This window comes from Pithys albifrons, chromosome 6, assembly GCF_047495875.1.
Source record: "Pithys albifrons albifrons isolate INPA30051 chromosome 6, PitAlb_v1, whole genome shotgun sequence".
NCBI classification, from domain to species: domain Eukaryota; kingdom Metazoa; phylum Chordata; class Aves; order Passeriformes; family Thamnophilidae; genus Pithys; species Pithys albifrons.
Genome location: NC_092463.1, coordinates 40,451,904 through 40,478,139, shown reverse-complemented (window position 1 = coordinate 40,478,139; position 26,236 = coordinate 40,451,904). Strand labels below are relative to the sequence as shown.

The 26,236-nt window shown below is 42.0% G+C and overlaps 1 protein-coding gene across 6 annotated transcripts in view; it reads left to right on the top strand.

The window, feature by feature from the left end:
* AMBRA1 (autophagy and beclin 1 regulator 1) overlaps positions 1-26,236 on the top strand; it is a 131,266-nt gene that overhangs the window by 56,384 nt on the left and 48,646 nt on the right. For all 6 annotated transcript variants that reach the window (XM_071558475.1, XM_071558476.1, XM_071558474.1 and 3 more), the window contains one exon: positions 22,278-22,388. In XM_071558475.1, coding sequence (XP_071414576.1) covers positions 22,278-22,388 — 111 coding nt within the window. The remainder of the gene's footprint in view (positions 1-22,277; positions 22,389-26,236) is intronic.

Genomic DNA, 26,236 nt, shown 5'->3' with positions numbered 1-26,236 from the left:
AAAAGGAGTTAGTACTGCTGTAAAGCTCGACAGTGTTAATCTGTCCAAGGAACAAATGGTTCAATAGTGTATTTACCACCTCTTACTGCTTTTTATAAATGTTTCTTTACGATGACTATTTCTGCCTTCTGTTTTTGGGGGGGATTTTTATGTGTTTGCTCCTTTGGTTGATTTGTTGTTGGATTGGGTTTTTTTTGGTAATAAATTATCTTTTTGTCCTAAATCACGTTGTGAGCAGGACATTACTAAGTAATTTGGGCCAAGTTATGGGGTTTTGTCATCTGATAACACAGACCAGGATATGCATTTTAACATGGTTTTAAAATTCAGTAAATAGATTTTTAAAAAATTCATTGCCACTGAAGTGCTTGTGACCTCTTGTTCACCTCTGTGAACTTTTGCTTCAGGCCTTACAGTAGTTGACTGCTTTGGGATGGACAGAAACATGGTAATGGTGTAGTGAAACAAAGAAGGTTTTAGTTTCAACTCAGTGGAAGCTTGGAAGAAGAAGAGCATTAGCGTTTGCCAGGGAACTTTAGGAGGCTTTAAAAATTGACACAGACGCTGTTTTGTTGACGTTTGTTGCTCATTAGGAGGCTTGCAGGTTAAAGCTTATGGTAGAGTTACCTAGTTTGTGGAGTGCTTCTGTCTCACCTCACTTTGTTTTAGTGGGCTTCTGTTCTGTGTATCTCAACAAACAAATTTTCCTTGCATGGTCACAGGTTGTGTTTGCCTGTTCTGGCTTTGCCAACAGACTTAGTATCTGTTTAAATGCAATCCCACACGATTGCCCTGAGCCTTTTACCTCCTGGGGAGATCCAGATCATCAGGGCTTAAGGATTGAGTGATACAGCACTCTACAGTTACAGTTTCTGAGTGATTTCATTGTTATCTTAGGGGTAATAGATTGAGACGAGAGACTGAGCTCTTACATGTGGTTGAGGAATAAGCTCAACAGTACAGATTTTTCTTTCTATAGCCCACACCTAATCAGAGTACAACCTTCTACAAGAGCAATAATGGTTTATCTTTGGATATCTCTGCTGGAGTTGCCAAAGCAAACCATCTGTAACCTTGTTACACTGGGGTATGGCTGAGGTTATTGATGAGCTAAGAATCAGTTGATCCCTTTAATGTGGATTTAGGATTTCAAAGTGTGATATTCAGCTGCTGTTTTCCCAAAATCACATAAGCTATCCCATTCTTTACAGCTTGACTCCCTGGCAGAATTCTAAGTCCTGTATCTTCAAGGGAATTTCTGTACTTCAGCCAGCACACTAACACAGCCCTGCTAACACACCATTGTTAGAGCATATGAAGTTTCATCAGGATGACAGTGAGCTAAGATGATGGATAAATGTTATCCTTCTGGGACAGGATGATTTATTTGAGCACATGATAGTTCTAATGAGAATTAGGGTAATGGCCTCTCACTGGCTGAGGTGCCTCCTTGTGCATGTTGATGATGCATTCCTGGTCTCTCTAGCTGTTTTTAGGGCTAATGTTCACATAAAAGAGAATGGCTCTCACCTAAATCTAGTTAAAGTGGATGTCAGTGAGCCTGTGATACATGCAGCTGGATAGAGTATTGGTTGCTGTTCTAACCAGAATTAGTGCAGTAACCTTTCATTTCCCTTCTAATGCGGAAAGTGATCATGATAAGGGGCTTCTTTGGTTGCCTTCAAAACTGTATTGCAGGTAGATCTCCATTTCCTCTGGCATTTCAGACGTGATTGTCTCCCATCAAGTCTTCTTGGCCTAATCCTGTTCTGTCATGTGCAGTGTCAAGTGTGCTGTTAATTCTGTCCCGAGGAGCTCCCATCCTTCAGATGTGCTTGCAGTGATGCACAGCTGTACAGGGTAGGATGAAGATGACTTGAGAGCTTCAGAAAGCCAGCAAAAGGTGATGGGAACACACATTGCAATTGTCTCTGATGTACCCTGTACTCTGACATTTTTCTCAGTATTAGTAGGTAAATATTTTCTGTACAGGTCCCTGAGATTTGATTTGATTTCTGCCTTTTCATCCAAGATGAGTATGTGAATTTGAATTAGTATCCTGATCTAATGCTGCTTTTCACAATAGACAGTTCTGTAGAATAATAGAATCAATGAACATGTGGCTTTCTATGCTGTGTGTTTCTGTTATAGTCTGTTTGGTACTGCTAACTATGGAAAGATGTGAACCTTTGAGTAAGTATTTTTTTGTGGTCTTTCTGTGATCTACGTCAGTGGGTACTAAATGACATAAGAAGCTTAAAATATGCCTCAGATTCTTTTGTGACTTTGGAGCTGTAGATATGTCACCTTCATCACAGACTTGAGAACTGTTCATAATTTCTGTGAAAGTGCAGCTTTTCATGCAGAAATGTGAGGAAAAAGAGGCTCTACTGCTGAACTGCCAATGCACAAACTCATTACAGTGGTGGTGGAAAGTGTCCCTTTATGGGACTGGTGGGGACGTATCCTCAGTTGTTGATTTCCTCAACATGGTACTTAAGTTTCTGAAGACAGTAGGATTTTGGAAGTGTGGAGAAGACTTTAATTGTGTGAGATATTCCTATTTAAGTGTTCGCTTATTGCTTTGTGTGTTCCAATAATGCACTTGCAGTCCATGAGCTTTCATGAAGGTTAGCTGCTGTACCTCAGCTCTTATCTGCCTTTGTCTCTCTCCAGCTGCTGGTTTCTTAGAGCAGCTTTCAGCTACGGAAGTTTTTAATGTTGCTGCTCAATCACAGTGGAGTATCTCATAAAAAAAATATCTTGGTAGTTTGTTCTCATAGGTGCAGAATAAAGACATATACTGTGTGTTAACTTTTTCATAGTATTAGATCCATTATTGACTTCCCCTTCATGAATTCCATAGCTGTGGGTACAGGGTTATGCTACACTGTGATGATTGTGCTCAGAAGGTGAACTTCTTAGCACACATTCTTCAAATGAAATCCCTCTCCGGAAGCTAGAAGTCAGTTTGTTAATGCTTAAAAAAACAAGCCTAGAAAAAAATCCCATAATACACAACTTTCTGTGGTGACACTGGGATCAAATAGCTGATCCACAGATGATGCATTCTTTCTAGCAGGTCTGTCTTGATAGTACCTCATTATTTTTTCCCTGTATTGCAAGACAGCAGTGAGTTTGTTTTTCCGGCTCTGTGGTTTAATTGGCAGTCCAGCTGCCTCTTTTCTGGTACTGTAATCTGTGTCGTCCTGTATCATTGTTCCTTGGCACAATGAAGGCTGATAGGTAGTTGATGCAATTAGCATTTGAATGACCTACAGGCAGTCTCTTCTGAAATACTAGTCCTGTGCTAAGTCCCCCACAGAAGTTCCTAAATTGGTGGCATGGATTTTGATGCAGATAAATGCTCCTCTGAGATAAAGGCAGCTTAGTTCTGTCTATCTAGATGTCTCCTGAAAGTGGAGAATAGGTAGCATTAAGAGAAACCCATTAACATACCCATTTGTGTGCTGGAAGAGGTTTCGTGTGGTGCTTCCAGTCAGCCTATCCCTCACATCCCAAATACCAAATTCTGCAGTGAGAGTCTGAGCGGTTACTCATCCTCGTTTTGATATCTGCTCCTGCTGTACATTGTCATATACAAAAAGCATTAACAACTGGAAAGCATCAGGATACTTTCTTTGCTGCAGTGGAATAACTTTAATCTGGCTGTCTGCTTGTAATGCTCTGCTTGCTCTTTGTCTCTGTTCACTTGCCTCTTCCACTTAGAAACAAAGATGCTCTGTGGGCACAAACATTTCTCTGTTTACATCTGTGAACAGGTAGAGTTCCAATTATTTGGTTGGGACATTAAGAGTGCAAAGCATTAGAGACTGTAGGGTGGATGGAATGAAATTGCATCAGAACCCTTGTAAGATGCTATCCCTGATTCGATTCCTGAGACAAGAGTACACTCAAGGCTTGAGTGACTCCAAACCCAGTTTAATTTCTGGAATAAATTTTGTGCATCAATGTCTCTATGAAAAGAGCTCCTCTTCACACCTGAGAGCTGGAGATTTTCCATCATTGTCTTAAACCTTGTACAATAAAGGTGAGCTAGAGAGTCAAAATCATGCTATTAGCACTTTAAAGCCTGCTACTGATCAGTCCTTTTTGTTCTTGTCTTTCCTTTAAGCTTTTGTAACTCAAGCCATAGTTTGTCACAATCTACTAAGTCTGGGAATGTGTTAGTTGAGAGGGAGGGAGTCAACTGGAAATAGGAATTCATAGCAATGTGCACTTGGGGGGGGACGGTATTTACACTAATTTTTTGGGAGGCTAAGTTTTCAGTATAGTTAGCAGAGAAAAAGAAGCTTTTGCTCTGATTCGCCACCTAAAGTGAGCAGAATCTTCTGTGTAGCTGCCAGTGTATTTAACACTGATTATACAGGAAGCTTCAGAAGAGTGGTGCTGTGGATACCTTGAATGCCTCGGACAGAGCTAATCTTACACAGGCTACATCCTGCTCTGATGGCTGCTGAGTAGAGCAAGGACAATACCTGGAAGAGAAGGTCTTCATTCATCACTTGGATGATGGGTGAAAGTGCACCCACAGCAAAACTGGGAGGAGTAAGTGATGAACCAGAAAGTTACGCTGCTTTTCAGAGGGACTTTCATAGACTAAGAAATGGACCAGCAAATCTCATTAAGTTCGGTGCAGAGAGATCCCCGAGTCCTGCACCTGGGGAAGAATGACCCCACCCACGGTACAGGCTGTGGACCTGCTGTCTTGAAAGCAGCTTTGCAATAGATGACCTGGGGGTTCTGCAGACAGCAAGTTGAACATGAGCCAGCAGATGTGCCCTTGCAAAAGATAAGGCCAACACTATACTGTGTTGAATTAGGAAGAGCATTGCCAGCAGGCTGAGGGATGTGATCCTTCTATCCAGACCTGGTAAGGCCACATTTGTAGTGCCTTGCCCAGTTCTGGACCCCCAGAGCAAGAAAGGCGTGGGCATACTGGAGTAAGTGCAGTGAAGGGCCACAAAGATGAGTAAAGGTTTATCGACACTGACTTGAAACAAGAGGTTGAGAGGAACTCAGCCTGGGACTCTTCAGCCTGGAGAAGAGAGGGCTCAGACTGTATCTTGTCAGTGTGTATGAGGGAATAAAAGAGTAGAGAGACAGACTATTTTCAGGGATGCCTAGTGAAAGGGCAGAAGGCAATGGACACAAATTGAAATTCCATTTGAACCTAAGAAAATCTTTTCTTATTGTGAGAGTGCTGGAACAGTTTGCCTGAGAAGGTTGTGGAGTCTCTGTCTTTAGAGATATTCAGGTTTGACTCGAGATAGTCCCCAGTAACCTGCTGTAATTCACCCTGCTCTGAGTAGGGGAGTGGTCTAGAGCCTTTCAGAGCTCTTTTCTACTTTCAGTCTTCAGTGATTCTCTGAATTGACTTAGTGCACAGGAACAGTGAAATGATGCTGGGGTTTAGTGTAGGTAGAATAAAGTTTGTTCTAGCTGTGTTAAACACTGTGTTTCAGGAATAGGTACAGCTGCTTCTGGTTACACTATTGGGATTGTCTGCTAATCCTGTTGTAAAACCTTGTAATGGCTGTTCCTGTAGAGTACTTCTGGCTCTTTCAAGGTTTGTCTGAGAGAGCAGATGTAACTGGAGAATACTTTGTTTCTAACTTCCCATGACTATATATTTATTTTGTGCTGAGAGTCTACTTCTCTGTTCCCTTTGGTAAATGAAAGCAGAAAACCCCTCAACTGCCTGCTTATCTAGCATAAGCGTCCATAGAAAGACTTGTTCTGGATCCATGGCTGTACATTATGAGCATAATTTATAATTTTTATTTGCAAGTGAGGTTAGAATGAGCACAACTCTTCTGGTCAGAGTGAGCGCAGGCCACTTAATTTTACAGGATATGCTAGATGAGGTCTGAGGTGTCAGGGGATTTTTGACTAGTATCTGGAAGTGCGACTGCACAGAGATTAGCAGTAGCTGGAAAGATCTGCATTTGCTCAAGTGTGCCAGATGCAGTCTGTGACTGGCTACATTCAGGAGTTGTGCAGATGTTTGCTGTACGTTGTCCTTGGTTATGCCGCCCCACGAGAGAAGTTGTTAGAGCAGTGAGACTGTCCTCCCCATGAGAAAGTCGTATTAAAGGGTTAAAAGGTCCCAAGTACACAGCCTTGAAGTGCTAATTACACTTTTTTTTTGGTCTGCGGAAGAGATGATGGTGCGATTGCAGGGTTGTTGTTACTAGCACTTAGTTGGCTTTCATGTGCATTTGTGGAAGACTGTTCAAATGGGAACAGAGTGGTAGTCAAAGCCCTGAATTAAGCTGAAACAACAGGGAAGATTTTTTGACAGTTAAAGCAGTTTTATGAATGACTCCAGGCCAGAGGTAAGACGTATTTCGAACAAGCCAGCTGTTAAGCACTCTTAAGAGCCGAGACTTCGAAACTTTGTGTTACAGTCTATTGCTGTAACAATAGATGTTGGCCTTTCAAAGAACCAGGTGTTTGGGGTCTGGGGTCGATCCACTTTTGTTTATAGATAGTAAAATATAGAGTGAGACAGTGGCAATCGGAATCCGTTTACTTGGATCTTTCCTGCAGTGCTTTATTCCCAGTGGTGATCCAAGCAATGGTACTGTTGTGGCTGAGTGAATATTATTACGGCCCAGAGTGAGATGAGATACCTAGGGACAAATAATGTGTGTCCCATTTGCAGTTTGTGAACACTTGTTTTAGGTAATGTAGTGACTCTGAAAATGGATTGGGGAGCTGTCTGTGAACCGAGGGAATGTGAATTCCTGCAGTGATGACACAACTCTAAGACCTTATGTAGGCAGGCAACATCAGGGAGTATGAAACTGCCATCTTTTTATATGATCTTATTGATACCATTCCCGATGATGTTCAAATTCATGTGCAACTCTTTGTGTCTACACTTCAGGACTCAAAAATAGCTGAAGGAAGAATCATCTGAGGCAAGCTTCAGCTATGGAATGACATAAGTTTAATGTACTTAGTTAATCAAAGAAGTAGTAGGTACTTGTTGTTACTTGATTGGTCTAGATATATCTTAGGGGGGAAAGATTTCTAATACAGCACCCTTTAATTCAAAAGACAAAACACACAGAAAGATGCAGAACCTAATGTCAGACCAATTTAGACTAGAAAAAAACTACAGATATTTGAAACGTAGTGTTAAGAGTTTTTTTCATTTCTTGGAGGTCTGCTGTATAAAGTTCACCATTTACATTGTGGTAGCCGATTGCTGAAAGAGGTGTCTTTTCCAGTACATGGAGTATTTAAACTAGCAAAATTGTTGCCTGGTCTCAAGAAGAAATTTATGATCATAGTACTGGCCTCGAAGTTCCTGGTATATGTACAGGAGTCTTTACAGGGTTTCTGCAGTGGTCCGAGTGCAGGAGAGGTTCTGCTTGCCGTTTGCGCAGTGGCACAGGCTGTTATCTGTTCCAGTGCCACATGATGGAAGCAAGCACTGAATCCGAGAAAGCTTGTATAACGTATATGCTGCTGCTAACTGTCCCAGTAAGCCTTTCTTTGTACTGGTGGCTGGGAAGCTAAAGCTTCCTTTGAGATTCAGAAAGGCATTGGAGAGAGATGATCGTGTTCTTAAAAGTGAAGGGTGCAGGCTGATTCCTTTTGTGTGCATTGTTAAAGTGATGAGTTTCTAGATATCATTATATCAGAAGGGGTAAGGCTTTGCAGAAGCACTCATCTTTCTGTGGGCGGTGAGGGCCCCTTGGGGACCTGTCTCTTTGTGGGTGGTAAAGCTCACTTAGCCATAAAAGTATTTTCCCACAGCTTGCTGCCTCCTCTTAAAAGGAAAAAATAATTAAAAAATTACCCATGCTCCAGAGCGCAGAGGGGAGGCAAAGGCCTGTGCGATCTGCTGTGCAGAGGGGCAGAAATTCTCAGTGGCCTGCACATTTGGCTGTCATCTTTGAAAAGATTAGTCATGATCTTTGCTTACATGTTTTATATGGGGGGAAGAAAATCCAACACCACAAGGCAACCCTGAGCCAGATTTGCTATGCCTAATATAGAATATATTCCTAGACATTTTTATAGCCATCCTGGCACAAAGATGGAGGGAGTTCTTGCTGTGGCAACACAGTTGTATATTGTATCATGAATCTGGTAAGAACGCTGTGTGCTGATCTCAGTCTCCCTGTCACAGGTAGATAGGATTGTACCATTAGGTGCTTTTTTTATAATTGAGCTTTAATGTATGAATCTGTTATCACTTAATGTATACAAATCAAAGGTTGTGTTAGCTATTAGATTCTGCAGTAGTAGTTTTCCCTCCACATAGTATTGTTACCTGAGCTGGTGCTGCTGATTTAATACTTCTGGCCTGTTGGTTTTCCTTGATTGCGGGGGAAGATGTACGGTGAGGTATTGCAAGTTATGACAGCTTGCCTGCCTCTCAAAGTTACTTTTATCTTCTGGGTTTACCTTAGCTGTGTGTTGTTTACCTTGGCTGGGAAGTTGCCCTCTCTGTGTGGAAGATACAGGTGTTTCAGAACATGCATTTGGGAAGGGCAAGGGAAATAAACTTAGGCTGTAGACATTTCCCAAAACTTAGACTGGATTTGTCAGTGATTTGGGTTTGTTAAACATGTGGAAGGTGTTAAGTGTCTTGCTTGAGACTGGGAAATTCTTGAAGAAAACTGAGGAGAGAAGCCAAATGGTATTTGTGCAATAGCAAATACAGGCCCTAGGAAGCAGGAGAGCACTAGGTAAACTCATACCAGCTTTTTTAACTCATTGCTTCTGAACTCAATCAAAAGTAAATGCAGGCAGCAGGAGATTTTGTACACTAGAAAGATGATGATAAATAGGATCCAAAGCTGGGGATGTACCTCATATATGTCTCTCTCCATGCCCTGTTTTTTTTAAATTAGTGTACTCACCACCTCTGGAATGAGGCTGAAGAGGGAATGGTCTCCAGTGTCTGCGGGAGCTCAGAGCTGGGTTTGAACTAAGCAGGAGCTGCAAGTCATTGCTGCTAAAGGAAGCTGTATTTTGTTTTCTTGAGCAGTAGTTGACACACTCTCCAGTTGAGCTCAGTGTGGGCTGTAATCTAGCAGCCCTGGTAGGCAGGAATTATGTTTCTGAGAGTTCAAAATCAGCGGGAGCTGTGAGCCAGCCTCTACAAATACAATTGGTCCTGCTGAGCTCCCTGGTAGTCTGGCTTCTCAGTTGCACTCTTGCTGATCTGGGAACCAATTTCACATCTCTTCCCCTTGCTTCAAGCACTACCCGAAACAATGTACCATTTCAGCTGTATCAAGCTGCTTCAACCCATCGGTTTTCGCATCAACAGGTGGGAAGGAGTACCTATGTGTGGTTTATGACCCATTAGGTAATTTCAGGGCTGACAGCAGAGATCAGTGTCCAGTAAGCTGTATGATGGTCATAGTTGCTTGTTTGTCTCTCTCAGCATTTTTGGGGGTGGTTAGGGTAGTCATGGTAGGCGTGGCAGTCATTCACATAAGGCATGGGAGGAGTAATCAAACAATCAAAAAATGTTAGCACCTTTTCTAACAAAGAAATAATGATGACAGACTACTAGTTCTGAGCTTTGACCAGGAAGGTGGTCACTAGAAGTAGAGCAGCTTCAGTAGTAGTTGGGAAGACAGAAGGTATGCTGGAGGGGAAAAAGAAAAGTGACGGCCAGGAGTTCATATGGTGCAGTTTGAGAGCTAGAGAAGGAAAGGTCATATAGGGGTAGACATCCAAACTGTGATACGGAGTCTCTCTGAAATATAGAGGTGCAAGAAGTTAATGCATATTTGTATTGTGAGAGGGAGCATACAAATGTTTACTGACAGATGTCAAGTGATAGAAACCGACACTAAAATCACAAGAGGCAGGTGGAATGCTTAGAGGGGCTGGGGACATGGTTGTATATATGATGGGAGGAACTGCAGGAGGGGAAAGGAAGATTGAAAGGATAGAGGAAGTAATATCACTTGGTAATTTTCTTACAAGCAGCTGAGATTCTGCGCAGAGACAAATTGAGGCTGGAGGAGGGGACGGTTTGAGGAATGAGTCAAAGGTGGTGATGAGGCAGCTGGGATTGCAGGCGTGGGTTTCAGTGAAGCTGGAGAAACACTTTGTCTCCTTTCAAACAATCGTTCATATTAGCATTCGTGGTGTGGGCATGCATGTGCCCATCCATGTGATGTCTCCTGGTGTGCTGCACACAGAAGTAGTTTGAGGGTCTTGTCTTTTGGTTCCTGATAGACCAGCCAAGTCAGATCTCAGATGCCATAGTAGAAGAGAGAAGTTTAGTGGAGGAAATTGGTCTGGTAACAGTTTTCATTAGAGTTGTCTTGCAATAGATGATGGAATGGGTACTGGTATCGGAGATAGGTCAGGCTCAAAATCTGGTGGGGAGCATGACTGAGGGAAGGAGGCAAATACCCAACATGTACATACACACCCCCACACCCCCATTATGAGGACACTGATAAGCATGAAGGAAATCCAAAACTGCTTTGCTGGAGTGGAAGGGAAAAATACACAGATTTTGGAACCTTTCACCACAGTTTCTTTTTAGTTTGTGACTCCCTACCTCCAGTAAAGCATGGCCTGCTTCAAATCTTAGTTATATATAATATCAAGTTTTATCATAAACTTGTGATTCCCCTATTTTCATTACGTGAATTTCCCTCCGCTCTTCCTTGTAAATGCTATATGGAATAGCTGTGGTTAATTTGTACAGCAGCTTCTTCGATAAGTCTCCTTAGCACCCTCTGGAAACACTATGAGCTAATTCAAACTGGATTAAGGTCAAGTCTGCCCTAAAAAAGAAATAAACCCCATCTGAAGTATCTATCCATGCTGAGTGGCTAAGAAGTACTTCTTCTGCCTTATTCTTTCTGGCTTTGAGTTTGCCTTCTACTACTTCTTAAAATAATGGGATAAGGTGTTAGTCTCTTTTCACCTTGTAACCTCTTTTGTTATGCAGTGGATTGAACCTGTCTGGGTTGGACTGAGCTGTGGCACTGATTTACAGAAGTCACTGCAAGGTTTTGAGTTGAGGACTCCTTGGTGGAGTCCTGCTGCCTTGTGGGAGCTCTGATGCTGCCTCTCTGTTACAAATGTTGCGTGGTTACTTTCCCGTTGCTGCACGTGGTCCATCAAGGTGTGGACCAAGGTACTTTGTCAGTCCTGCTCCACATACTGTGGGATCTGGGTCACCCGTTGAGCCCAAGTCTCTGCACCGATTCCATATGGAGATCCTTACGCACTCACTGAGGTGCTGCCCCTCTTTGTGCATTAAAGCTAGTGGCAATAAGGAGTGAATCTGGTTTCCATTGCTCTCATCTAGACAATGCTAAACCAACCTCAAACCTCCTTCCATGAGAAAGTGTTCAGAACATTGGGAGGGCCAAGTACTTTATTTGTTATATGTTTCTTTTACTATGTTCTTTTTCAGTTGGAACAATGTAGTCTCCCCATTATGTTCTTCCAGCCTGGGCTGCCTCCTTTCAATCTCACCATGCTTTACATTTAAAATGCCTTCACATGACTTAAACTACTGTTGCATTTTGTCTTTTCTCAGCTTGCTAGTTGTCTTCTTTTTGTGGCTGTGTCTCAGTTCACTACTTTATCCAGAAAACAGCAAGGACGGCTATTTCCTTTCCACTTCCTGTCCTGCCTTCTCTCCTTGCTCTTTAGATTGGGGATACCTTGTAAATTGTTCTCTTCAATGATGTCTTTCCAGCTTTGTATTGGTGTATTGTATTGTTAATGTTGTATTCCAGCGTTAACCCTATGCAGGGTTAATGTCTGTTTTCTTTGCAGACACAGTGACTGCAGGAGACATGGGGCCGCCAGAGGCTTTTAGTGAATATATGTTAAAAAACATTTTATAAATTCTGCCTGTTGGCTCTTGGTTTGCCCTAAGACACTTGGTTAGTTTATGGAGTTTATTTAAGTTGTCAGGACCTCCCCCTAGATTAATGGAGGTGCATTTTTTCCTGAGAGCACATGACTTCATCTTAACTGCCCTACATAAGTACAAATTCAGAACAGATAAGTATTTCCTCAACTGACCTGTTCTGTTCACAGATATTACGACTGTGGAATGTAATCAACCATTGAGACTGTTTAGCTTAGTGCTCTGTATTGTGGTGGTAGCTCAGTCTGTGTCATTAAGCTGATGCAGCATTTTCATTGTAAGTTTGGATGCACAAGGTTTATGCTGTAATACAGCAGTCTTGAAGTGTATTTAAGGATAGTAATAACTTTTGTATGTCTTCCATTCACTGGCAAGCACAAGTCTTTGAATGTGTTTCTGTGCTTAGCACTTGTATTAATGCTGTATACTGCTATTTCCACAATGAAAAGTGGCTCCACTGTGGAAACTTGTTGTACTGATACACAGTTAAATCTCCAAAATTCAAACCCTTCCAGGGAACGTTCTGCTTCTTGGATTAGTGAAAGTTTGTTTTTTTGCAATGTGGTGGTTGATAAGGCATGCATGAGCTCTACAAAGATACTGCTGAGGTTTTTTCTCCACTGCAGATGGGTATTTTGGCATAAGACACACACATTTCAAGTTGTGCTAAGCACATATTCTTGCAGTAAGAGCTGCAGAGGCGGTAGCAGGCATTTGGCTTGCTGATTTGTTTGGATTAGTAGAATTTCATGTAGTTAAAATGCACACTCACAATGGAAAAGGCTTTTCTGTGTAAAGCAGTTTCACTTGTTATTTTTGCATCTATTCTACATCTGTCTGTTGGCAGAGCTATATTGGTTAGATGGGAATGCTGTTACAATATTATTTGAGCCTCTTCTCAGGAGAGGAATCGGTGTGTGAACTAAAACTGTGGTGACACTAACTTAGGAGCTATGGAGTTGAGGCAAAAGTATAACCTGTGTGGAATAGGAGCTAGAGTTGGCAGGGGTGTTGACAGACAGTCTCTGTAGACTCAAGAAATTGCAAGACCTCTGAATTGACTAAAACTATATACAAGATTTTGTGGCAGGGCTGGATTAGTCTGATACTGTGTTAGCAGCTACATTAGGTGAGTGAACTGCAGTAGACCTAGTATACAGTGTGGTGTGACAACTGTGGAGGACACCAGCCTTGAGTAGTAGGAATATTCTGGTTAGACAATGACAGCGACTCTCTGAAGGAGTTTTTTGTTGCTGCATTGAAAATTCTCCTCTGAATCCAAACAAATGCTGATAGACCAGAAAGTTAAATTCTTTAATGCTTGTTGGAGGCAAAAATGCCTTAATGCCATACTAAATTGGTTTCTCAGTGTCCGTGCTACTGGCCAAGGCACTGCTAATGGAAAGGCCGGCTGTGGACATGCCAGTGAGACCTTACAAACTTTTCTGGAGTAGGAGAGCTCGTGTTGGGGTGCAGGCTGCCAAATGACCCTGAAAAGCCAGACATTTAGCTTTTTTTGTTTTGACATACAGCATCAATATTTGAGGACTGCCCACCTTGAGTCAGGTCACACAATGAGTTCAGATGTGCTCTTGGACTGGAAGGGCCACTTAAGCAGGAGAGGGGAAGTCTGGGAAGGCAAGTCCCCATTCCCCATACAGCTGTTTGTGAAAGGTTGTCCTTGTGTTCTTCATAAATGCAACAGAGTGAGATTGGAGCTCTGGAAACTCAAGAGCTTGGTCTCTGGTGCCTGCTCACAGCTGCTTGGTGGAAGGATGCCCCCTTTGTCTAGTCTCTGCAAGACTCTCTATCTGAGGCAATTAGAATTAGCAGGCACATTTCATGCTCTGAAAAGTCAGAAAAGGAAAGAAGAAGGAGTTTTACAAAAGGAAATGCCTGTCAGGCACAGATTTTGCTCTGGTTTTATGCAGAGAATGAACACAGATGTGGAGGTTAAAAAGCAGGCTTCCAATAGCATTTAATGAAGGGCTTGGTAATGATGAAAGGAACTTAGTGATGGGACAGAGCAGAGGCATTGCACTCTGTGTCAGCAGAGCAGAGGCATCACAAGTGGCAGAGATAGCAGAGGGAAAAACCTCAGGTGACACAGCACAGATTAGGTATTGAGACCTTCCTAGTTCTCATTCACAGGGATTTCATTAAACTTAAATTCTGGCAGGAGAGATGTGGCATTTTGATTTGGAGAGTCACCTTCCGTTTCTGGAGCCTTACAGGGGAGGAGGGCCGTGAATGTGCCCTCATGTGTGGCTTCAAAGGTAAAGGAAATGAATACAGAGACTGCAAAATTCTGCTATTTTCTGCCTCCCATCAAGCAATGTGTCTTGGCCTCATAACTGCCCTCTCCCTCCCACCACCCCCCAGATTAATTTGCAAAACCACTTTTCTTTTGCAGCATCATTTGCTTGGGAGGTGATTTCAAATGGTATTGTCTCACTGATTTTCTTAGTAGATTGATATGGACCTCCAGATCCAGAAATGTCTGTAACCCAGATTATAATTTCTCCTCACACTGACAAGATAAAATTGTCTTTATTTCCCCACTATTTTCCAGTAAATAGGCTTCTGACCGCCATGTCATGGCAGTAACTTGATGACTCTTACACCTGATTTTATAAATCAGAGGATTTTATGGCGTGTGGACTAAGAGAAATTATGAAGGAAGTGTAAATTCCTTTCTCCAACCATTTACTCATTGTTTCATGTTAGGGTTTCTTTATGCATACAGACAAATCATATAAAAAGCTGAAAATATGCAGAAAAGGTCAAACCAAAACATTAGTTAAATGAAATACAGATTGGAATATATTTTTAGTGCTTGAATATATTCCCTAAAAGGCTGTGCTGAAGGAAACATGTTTTACTGCTTGAATCATATGGTGGTATGAGGCATGCTTTTAACACATGCCACTATCACATGGAAATAAAGAAAGGATCTCAAAACAAGCGATAATGTCTGCAGAAACTTCCTTTAACAGCTCCAGCACTTAGCCTGATAGGAAGACTCCAGCCTTGACTACCCTTTCCAGCAAGGGGCCTAAATGAACAAAGAGAAAGGTTGTTTGACCACCCACTTCTCAACCAACTTGTAAACTGTTTCAGCCAAGGGTAACAGATGTTTCTTTCTGTTTTTATAACCTTTTCCTGTCGAACTCTTTCAATGATAGAGCATCTCAATTTGCAGGAAGATTTCCTTGACTTTGCAGCCTGATTACATTCATTTCCATCCAAGTGCTTCATGGAATGCTTCTGTGTCCAGTACTGTACTCAGCATCAGAATTCCATGAGTTTCGTGATTGTCCCTAAACAAGTGGGGTTTTTGCTCTTTTAAACATGTATATTCATGCTGTTACATAGTGTAAAACAATGACTGTAATGGAGCCCTCTCACAGAAATTTCTATCCACTGCAGCTAAGAGCATGACAAATGAGAAAACAAACATCTGAGCCTAAACAGCCCTTGTTCATAAAGATTTTTTTATAAAGAGGAAAATGGCACTTAAGGGCTTCATTTGAGTTGTACACATGTAAGAGCACTGCCAAGGCCTGTAGCTCTGCTTCTTTTGCAAGCAGAATTTTCAGTTTTCTGGTGAATTGTACTTACTACCCTTCAAGAATGAACTTACAAGCTATGCATAAGCTACATAATTACATATCATTAATAACATGTGACTGTTAACTTTGTGTTCAATTGCCAAAGTCAAGCTCTCACTTCACATTCATCCCTTCTCCTTTCTAGCATTTGTTTAACACTTATGCTCTCTCAACTCATCAACTCATCACTGAGGTGAGGCATAAGACACTTTGGTATGCCCATGGTTCAGATGGTATTTCTCTATGTGTTTTGTTGTGGTTTAGTTTTTTGGTTTTGGGAGTTTTTTTAATGGCATGAAAGATTATGAATCTTACAGAGAAATAGTGTGCAAAAATTGTCTTAAATCCTGTTAGACTTTCATTGTGGTAGGGCTGTACTTGAGGTGATTGGTAGTGACTTGGGAAGTAGAAGGAAGGAATTCTGTGACTCTGTGAATTCCTTACGTTAATTTGATTGGGTTTTTTTCTGTTCAGCAGTGCCTATGTGATATTGAATGGTTGGAGAAAGTTGCTGGCAAGTTGGAGACTTAGACCATAATCTGTCACTAACAGAATTTGAGAGGGTTGATGTGGCTTTAGCAAGGAAATTAAAACTGCTTGTTCTTTATTGGTCATCCTGAGCAGGATGAGTGACATTTACTTGCTCCAATGTATATACGCAAAGGCTGTGGTGCGATATCTTATTTTTCACCAAGCAGAGTTTTCCTCATCTGAGATGTTTAGTGAGACTATTACTGGCTCAACTCTTGCTGGTTTAGAAACTCACCACACTGTTGCATATCTGAGTTTCTTACTTCCATGTGCAGCAGAGTGACATGAGCAGGGGGATCTCTGTCGGGGTGAACAGCAACAAAGAAGTGTGAACTCTATTAAGGAGAAAAATTACCAGCTTGCTTGGTGAGGTGCAAACAATTCAGATAAGAGGGGATGCATTTGAAAGCGACTGTAATGTCTTCTATTTTCCCTGAGGGAAAACTGGTTCCTCCCATCAAGACAAATGCTTACTAAATGCATGTCTATATTAATGGTTAGATGATCAGACAAAGAAATACAGGAAGATGTCAAAGAGCCATCGTGACTGTACTGGAGATGGAGGCTCTGGGCAGGGCATCTGTTCATTTTTTGTTTGTGTTTCTTGCAAATAAACTGATTTCGTTTTGAAGTCTGAAACCTGTGGTTGAAACATTCCCTTTCTATATGATGTTTACATTGTTTACAATGTGAGTGGAGCCCCTGGGCACTTCACTCTGCTCCTGTTAGGACGGTCATCTTTACTTACTTGCAGCTGAGGCCTGATAAAATTGCCACAGCTGACAGGACTGTGGGACTCCGCATTCTGAGTGTTTCCCCTTTTAAAAGGAAATTTTACAGTAGGAATGAACATGAATGGGAAATTACATTTCTTATTTTATGCGTCTGTGGTAAAGAAAAAATAGTAGCTTTTTGAGAGTTCAGCCCTCAGAGAGCATAGACCTCTTAGAGGCTTTCTCAGTTAACATTGAATCTTAAGATGCCTTTAGTGCTGAGTGTGTGCTGAACTACTCTTAGTAGCGTTTTGTGCATCCATTCATGGAAATCATTTTGCCCACTTCCTATTTGCAGCTTGCTAGTGCATTGAGGAACAAGCAAAATAAATCATTGAAAATACCAGGATGCTCTGCATACTGTTTCTGCAGCATTAGCCCACTTTTAGATAGTTAGGTCAGCCACATTTCAAAGGCTGTCTTGTTGTGGTAGCTTGGAATAGAGATTTGCTGGGACTTGTCAAATTCAAAATCAGGATTTAGTGTATTTACTGTGATCAAAGGCAGCTTCCCAAACCAGGCTGCCCAGTAAAATACTTCAAGGTCGGAGATGTGTAAGAACCTGTTGAATCTCCACGAGGCTTCAGAGATCAGTAATCATTTCAGCTGAATTCAAATTGCTTCAGAACTGATTGAGGAAGTCTGGTGTATAAGGTGAAGAGCCTTGTCCTTGGTTTATCAAATGCATTTGTTCAGTGTTTTGGACTTCCTGGACCCTGGATTATAGTAAATCTGGAACTACAACATGTAAAACTCTTCAGCTGTGATAGATCCTCTCTGCAAGTACAGGATAACCTCAGTATGAGCTACAGTTACAAATGCTTTCATAAAAAGGTAATTACTTTTCGAAGGTACTCATGCTTCGAGATGCAAGTACTAATCTAGGGGGAATTTTGTACCAGTGTTGCCCGTTCACAGAAACACAAACCGACAGAGTATCAGTTTATGCGGTGCTTTATTTGCTGGGCCCGGGAAACCTGGGGACTATTGTCCTAAGCCAGGATTCCAACGAGCCATTCTTGAAGACAGCTTTTATACTTTTTCTACAGCGTTGTACGTGCACAAAGACACACGGTCTCGTTCATAAATCAGTTACATAGGTTATATGTATACAATTGATGTCCGTCTCCAAGGGTTAAAAATCTACCACGCTCGTCTAACACAGGATTCTGGTTAATTAGGCCCCCATCACCAAACCTTTTACATATGTTGATTCTAATCTTATCTTTAAGCAACAGTTTGTTTTCTTCCTCAGGTTCTATTTACTTCACTAATCGCTTTAATTATTGTCCTGCTGTTCCTAGCAAATTCCCAATAGTTTCTGGGCCCCCACTACTGTTTCAAGTTACCTCACCACAGGCCCAGTTAAACCCCGTAAACCTTAGCATAACTACTTCCACAGTTAGATTTACAAATATATTTGTAACACCAGGGCCTAATCACTGCTGCAAACTGAGTCACAAATCAGCTAAGGGGATTCTCCAGCTTCCTCAAGCTTATCTGTAAGCATCTTAATAATTTTTTCACTTACTATGAGGAAACCTGCCAGATGCTAAAAACTTAAGAGTAAAGGATCTAGTCTAGGAATAAAAAAAGAGCTTTGGTTTCTGTTAAATACATGGGAAAGAAATGCCCATAATAGGTAGATGTTCTCAAAACTTTTACCCTGAAGCCTGTGTGTAGTTCTAGAGTATTAGTTCTTTGGAGTGTTTGATAGTAGTAGTCCAGAGTTATTCTGCTTTTCACTGAGGGAGTTCTGGAGTGCTATGAAAGGTGGTTTTGCACCCCTTAGATCCCTTTCAGTCTAAACTCAGACATTGGCTTGCATGGCTTGATTCATAAATGAGCAATAGTTGACTGGCAAAGGTTCATTTCTCCATATGCCAAGGTATGCTGGATCCTCTGAGGAGATTGAGACTGATGGATAAATACCTGTCACGTGTAGGTGGCCTATAAGAAAAGATTTGAGGATTTTTTTTAAGTCTTTGTTAAGACTTTTCCCCCCCACTCTTTAAACTCTTTTGTCATGTGCTGAGTGGGGGTGGATGGAGATGGGGTAGTGGGGGAGAAGGGGGGCTGCTGAAAGCATTTATGTTCATTTCTGCCATCACCCAGTGTTTATTACGCAGTGATAGACAGACGCAGGAAAACTGCCAATCAAGCCTACGTTCACTGCATTTCAATTGGCCTTTGCTTTGGATTTCAGCATTTTGAAATCTTCATCATCTCGGCAGTAAAAGGTCGTTCTTTCGTGGGGATGACAAGCCCGAGACCCTTGGGTACCCACTTGTGGTCCCATCAAACAGTGGAAGACCCAGGAATCAGGACTGGCAGGTGCTTGATGAGAACATCTGCTTGTAAGAGCTGATCTGTTGCTGCCCACGTTTAAGAAGCTGAAGTGTGTTGATTTCCTCCAGGCTACATACACTGCAACTTGAGAGGCAACAGCACCTTCTACTCTCATCCAGGCTGAAATCCTGACTGGGCAAAGCCAGCTGAGAATGAGTTCTTGTGCTGGGTGGTGAACAAAAGCTCTGTAGCAAGTTTAACTTTCTACCCATGCTCTCATCTTCCCTGCCAGCCAAAGAGAACAACACAGGAGATAGTGTGGTTCTGTACAGAGGGGTATTTTCCTCCATAAATTGGTTGTCTGAAATGTTTGCATGCCTTTAATTATGTTTACTGTAGGACAGTGTATGCATGCATGTGGGAGATGTGGCAGGACTTGTGATACAAGTGTTAATCCACTTTGTTATAGGTATATCGTTATAATAATTGCACTGCTCAATTACATAATTAGTATAAGTAGAGATAATTACTTAATAAAAAGACGTAGATCATTGATTTGTGATTAGTGTTTGGCACACTGGTTAAGGAGCCTTTGAGAAATGGGCCAAATCCTTCTGAATATGCACGTTTCACTTCAAGAAATGTGTTCCCTATGTCCCAATCTCTTTGATAAAGGTAGGTGTTACCTGGAGCATTAGCATTAGTTGATAGCCTTTGCTGGCTCTGAAATTTGTGTGGGGCTGACCTGTGGGTGGGGTGGTTCTGCTTTTTTCCATTGTTAGCTTCTCTGTGTATAATGCAACTGCCTTTGGACATGAAGAGGTTTAATTGAACATTAACTAACCTGGAGGTTACAGGTAAGGGTTGAGAAGATCAGAATCTTTACAGAAAAATATTGAAAACTATTGACAACTCTTTTTTATGATACTTGTGCCAGTAGGTAGAGCAGTTAGATGAGACAGGTGAATTTGCTCTTTGAGGAGCAGTTAGTGATGTTGCGAGGCTTCTGTGCTGCAGAGGGGAGGGCACAATTATTCTCCTAGGGTGTGTTCTTCGCCAATTTTTATATTGCTTGTTACACCTACTAAGGTGTTTCTTCTATTGCATAAGAGGTGATGTAACTTTGTACCCTTTACCTGCAATCAGATCAGTATTCTGGAATTATATTCTCCCAGTAGAACTCCTGTTGCCTGTCTTTGCAGAGCGTTTTCCTTGCCTGACTCAGTTGCTACTGTGTTGGTGATGTTAGTTACTGTTTCCCTGCAGCATGTCCCGCGGCTTGAGATTTGTAGACAGGCTGGTTTTCTGTTCTCCACATGGGGGCTGGAGGCAAGGCAGCAGAAGAGCTGCCCCTGATGAGCACCAAACAAGGCTTGCAATGAGAAGACTTTTAAAGATGAATCAGCATAAAAGTTAATTGTCTTTCATCCACTTCCACTTCTGACTGCAAAGTGTAATTTCATTAATGTACTGAATCTGCCCTTTGTTTTGAGGGATATAGAGAACAAGGCCTTGGGCATGTTAGAGCCATGGAGATGTTTTGAACTCTGCTCTCCACATGATACGTGTGCATCTGACGGAGAGGCAGGTACAGAGACTGAGCAGACACATGGTGGAGGTTGGTTGATTGCTGGAGGCCTGGCAGAGCTGAGTACACAGTGTAAAGCTGTCTGCTCAGAAGTCTTCTTCTTGGCATATTTCTGAGCTTTCTCTAGAACCAAAAATCAAGACTCAAGCAGCTTTCTTGGGGTCTTTATTTCTCAGCACCAGGTTATAATTTGCTTTCTTACTTTGCCTTGCCCACTGTCTTCTCAAATTTGCAGAGAAAATATAAAACCTATTAGTGTGTTTGTACTTTCAGGAAGCTTTTTATTGTTTATGTGCGTGTGTGTGTTTTTGTTTTGGTTTGGATTTTTTGTAAGCCTGAGTGTTCTTCTGGGATTTGATAAGAAAAATAACTATCCAGCTACCCTACTCCCCCCATCTTCCTTCATACCAGTTTCAGTTACTAGCAGTTACCAAGCTCTTAGATCTCTGCACAGGCATCTGGCAAAGTTGTCAAAATGGTGTGTCTTCCATGATTGCTGCTGTGGCAGCAGGGTCCTGAGCCAGCCCTTCAGGAGAGTGAAGGCACTGACTTTTTTGTGTGCTTACCCCTGGAAACAGTGCAGAGATGCTGAAATCCAGACTGCGTAAACTAGAGGCTTTGCTTTTAGTAATGGATGCTTGGGGATGATCTTGTTTTCCTCTCTCTTATCAAATTACCGTGAGTTTCTCTGGGTGCCAGCATGTGTGTGCGGCAGGTAGGAAGGTCCTAGAGACTGCAAATAGCATGAGATGTGTTGGCTGTAGTACTGTCATCAAGAACTGTTTCTTCCCACCATTTGTCTCTCTAGTAATTGCAGTTAATGTGTCTGAGCTTTCTCAAATGTATGCTGACTTGAGTTACCAGTGGCTGTTCCTTTCTGCCTGGAGTATTAGGTTCTTAGTGATGCTTCTGAAGTATTCTGCTTAGCCTTCTGCTTTGGGCTTTGTCCAAATCCTTGGGTGGTTAGCAGGGGTCATGTCATTCGCCTAGTCAGAGCAGCCCTTCCCTGCTGTAGGTTGGGCTACCCAGAGCAGCAAAGGGCCAGCTCGCAGGTCTTCCTTGCAAATACTTTGTTACAACCCTGTATTGTGTGGCCAATACTATTGGCAACTGTATCCTGTGAGTGAAGTTTACAGTGTTAGCCGTGATTATGTCCACAAATGTGTGTAATTTGCCAAGGCAACGCTTTTCATCAGTATGTATTCTGATCTGCCTTCACAGCTGTACTAGGCAATTTGGGGGCTGTGAAAATATACAGCTTCACTAGTATTGGTAAGTAAGAATGCATTTGCACCAAATGAATAGCTTAGGATTTCTGCCTTGTGTGTCTGGGCGAGTCTTATCTCTTATCAATTTTATTTTCTTTCAGAAATGTGTTGCAGAGAGATGCTTTCCTATTAATTTCCTGTGTTCTGTGGCTTATTTGGAACACGTTGCCATTTCTGTAAATAAGGTTTCTTTCAGAGCCTAGAGTTTTTGAGTATTGGATTTTGAAAGGTTTTCTATGATTTTGTCTCCCCATCTTTTTTTTCTGGATAATCTTGTAGAGGTTAAATTGCTAATTATTTCCCCCTTTTCTGTAGGTGCTGTGATTGGGGATGGACAGTCAGCTGTGGCCAGCAACATTGCCAACACCACCTACCGGCTCCAGTGGTGGGACTTCACTAAATTTGATCTGCCTGAAATCAGCAATGGTAAGCTAGAAAGGACACTACTACCTTCTTTTAAGTCTATATCAGCCAGAGCTACCATAAGCTCTAGGGTACTTCAAAGACAGCTGTATGTTGCAGGCCTTGGATTACTGGATTGTCATGTTGCACTGGGAGCCATAAAATGCTTAGTCTTCTGAGAAAGTTGACTAAAAGCTTGCAGAGCTGTTCCTGCTCTGTCTAGCTTGCATATTCTTGCTATCAGCAAATCCATGTATAAATGGGGCATTTTTATGAGCATTTTCATGGGCATATACCTTTCTCTTTGAATTCTGTGTCCAGTCTCCTCATTTTCTTACTAACAAGCTTCTAGAGAAATACTGTCTTTGTACCTTTAAATTAAAACCTGCTAGTGAACTGGATCTGTTTTCTCTCAAATTGCTGACATTAGTGAGGTCAAAGTGCTACAATACGTTTTGGGAATCAGGACCCTGGTCTGTTGCTTACAATAGTGTTGCAAGCCCAGGGAAGCAGAAGCACCTTCTAGCCATTTGCAAAAGCAATGACTCATCCCATTTCTCAGGTGAGAGCTCCTGAGTCAGGAATATAAACAATATTGCTGATTTATTTATTTTCTCTTTCCCTTTGTGAAAATTAGACCGTAGTTTTACATGTGTTACATGGCATAAGCTAGGTCTGTCATTGGAAGAGACTTCCTTACACAGGCACAGACATTTGGTGGTTGTGATCAGCTGATCGAAGAGTGACATTTACAGGGCTAAAACTAGCTTAACGAGAGAGACTATTTTTAATCCAGAATGGTATCCTGATATAGCTTGCTACACAGCTGCAGAAATGTTTGTGGCAGCCTGAGATGAAGCTAGGAGGTAGATATTCATGAATGTTTCTTTGTACAGTGATTTTTTAACTTGGGCTATCTCTGTTCATATGTGAAATTCATTGATTGACATCTCAGCAAAAGCAGATTAGGTTCTGCTTTGAAGGACTCACTTTTTTAGGGAGAACAGGCATTCTGTTTTTAGAAAGACTTCTGCATTCACAGGTAGCCATTGAAATGAATTAAGAAAACTCTCCCAGTTCCAGCCCTCTCTGTTCTGCATTTCTAGAAATTATGTATCTGACCATAGAGGTGTCTATGGGGTAGTGTCCTGTTGCTTAAAGAACTCACAAATAGAGCACATGTAGTGACACCATAGTAGCAGAGATGCAGAGATTGGAGTCACACATCAAAGAATGGTTTGGTTGGGAATGGAGTTTTGGGAATCACCTTTTTCACCTCCCCTGCTGTGAGCAGGAACATCTTTCAATATATCAGGCTGCTCAAAGCTCCATCCAGTCTGGCTGTCATGCCATGCAGCCAGTTCACTTCTTCCTGCCACTTCTGGATGGGGAGGACAATCAGAAAAAGGTAAAACTCATGGGTTGAAATAAGAACAGTTTAATAATTGAAATAAAGTTAATAATAAAAATTAGCAAAAATAGTAATGAAAAGGAGGGGGAGAGGAGAGAGAGAGAGAAGAAGAAGGGCAGGGGGGAAGGGCATGATAATAAAACCAAAGAGAAGTGAATGATGAACAGGACAATTACTCACCATCTGCTGACCAGTGCCTATCCCATCCCTGAAGAGCAGTTGGCTGCTCCTGGCCAACTCCATCAGTTTATACATTGGACATGATGTTCTACGGTATGGAAGGTCCCTTTGATCAGTTTGGGTCACCTGTGCTGACCATGCTCCCTCCCAGTCTCTTGTGGGGATCAGTGCTCAAGGCAAAGTTCTGCCACACAGCAATGCTTTTGGTGGTCCTGTGAGACTCTGGAACAGAGTAAAGATGAGGTCAGAGGGGGAAGCAACTTAAGTCCTTTGGGACTTCTCCCCAAGTTGTCAAGTGGTTGAAGAGTGCTTCAGCTGCTCATAGCTTATATTTTTTGGCCTCATCTGGCTACTGAGGAGGCAACTGCTAATTAAAAAAAAAAGGCATGAGATGTTTGTTTATAGTTTATAGAATCCCATCAATATTTCAATCTTTTCCCCTCTCCCCTACCAGGATGTTTTTATTCTGAAATAACTTCCAATTAGCTGAAAATTGGGGATGGTTTCTGTTGTTGTGCTCTTCCTGGAGGCTGCATTCCTGCTACAAGTCCATTTCCAGCCCTTCTCACTTCCCATGTAGTACTTGGCTTGTCTATCTTGTCTTATTACCATTTGGAAACACTCAGTTTTACTCTGCTTCTTCTGCTGAGCCCAGTTCAGGCACTTCTAGACTGTTAGCTGTATCTCCTGCCAAGGCTGAGTAGGGATGTATGAAGATGTAGCAGCTGTGCTCATTCTAAAGTAGGTATTTGCCAGGCTTGCCTGGACACATAACGAAGGCAAGCTGCAAGTTTGCCAAGGTACACGAATTGGAGATACTGGGAAGCTCAATGTATGTTAGTGGAGAGGTGCATTGGAAGAGTGTTTCCTAATCCATCATGATACTGGAAATAAACTATTTTCCCAGTAAAGCATGTGACCTCTGGTAGCTCCTTTTTCCTCCCCATTGTTTCCTATAAGTCAGAGGTGGTCCTGCGAGAGAATCTGCTTTCACAGACAGGGCTGTTGTACCTCCTAGGACTGACTTAAGCCACAAGCAGTTTGGGAGTTCAGGCAGATGAAATGATGCAGCTGGAGTTTGGGACTGCCTGCCAGCTCCACTCTCCATGAAAGAAATGTCTCTGTGGCCAACCTCCATCTTTGAGCAGCTCTTCTTCCTGTTACAATTAAACAAACAAAAGATAGCTTGGAAGTAGGATGTTTTCCACCTAAAGCGGACACATCTGAGTAAGTGACAGCAGTGTGATTAGTGCTGTTCTGTGATCTCAGTGTCTGGGTCCCAGCACTCTTGGGAGCCCTGGACTTAGGATGTGGCTCTGCGGCAGCAACCTCGCTGGTGCTCAGTCCAGCAAGACCACTAAAGCAGACCCCAGTGGTCTTGGGAAAATGGCTTTGCAGGGACTTGTGGGATTTTAGTCTCTTCTCTCTCTATTAATTGCAAAATGAAAAAAGATGGCTTCGGATTTCTTCTCTCCTTTTGCCAGCTTTGCTTTTACTAGCTCTGAAATAAACATTACCCAGTCTTAAATTGTAATTGTCAGTCGTATCAGCATTAGAGTAGAGAAATAATTTGACAGCAGAGGCAATACTGTCTCTGCATTTGTTTAATATTCTTCTAGTAAATATTGCATATTCTTAAAATTCCTGCAGCTAAGTATTGAAAATAGTGTAGAATATGGCCTTCCTAGTGATGAAATGTATGAAGGTTTTCTCTTTTATTTATATCTCTTGAATGTAGTTTCTCTCATGCTACTCACAGCTCATCATTTCAATTTCTAGCCACTTTGGCTGAATTGGTCTCCTTCCATATTTAATCATGCATCAGGAACTTGTCCTGTTCTAACACTGTCTGGGACTTGAGGAGGGTGGTTCGATCAGTACTTGCTGATCCACAGTGGAATACAGAATAAGTTAGAAGAAGGGAAAAAAAAAGCATGCTGAAAAGTTTTTTAAATAGGAACGGCTGTTAAGAAAGTGCCATCCACAACGGTGGCTGAGAGTGAATGGTACGCCCAGCACAGTTTTCCTCTGGCAAACAGTACTTTTGCTGCCACCATTCCAGGCCTTCCTCAGCTTCAAGCGGAATTAATGCTGTAGGTATAAGCACTCCAAGTTGGCACAACAGCTTGACTAATTTGTTCTCTGTTGTTACTTTTGATCTGTTCTGTCAGCTCTGTGGCTGGACTAATGACGGAAGAAAACAAGAGATGAAAGGGCAGCCTTGTTTTAAATGGTTTTCCAAAAATAGCAATTTTTCCCCCTAAAAAAATCTGTATTGGGT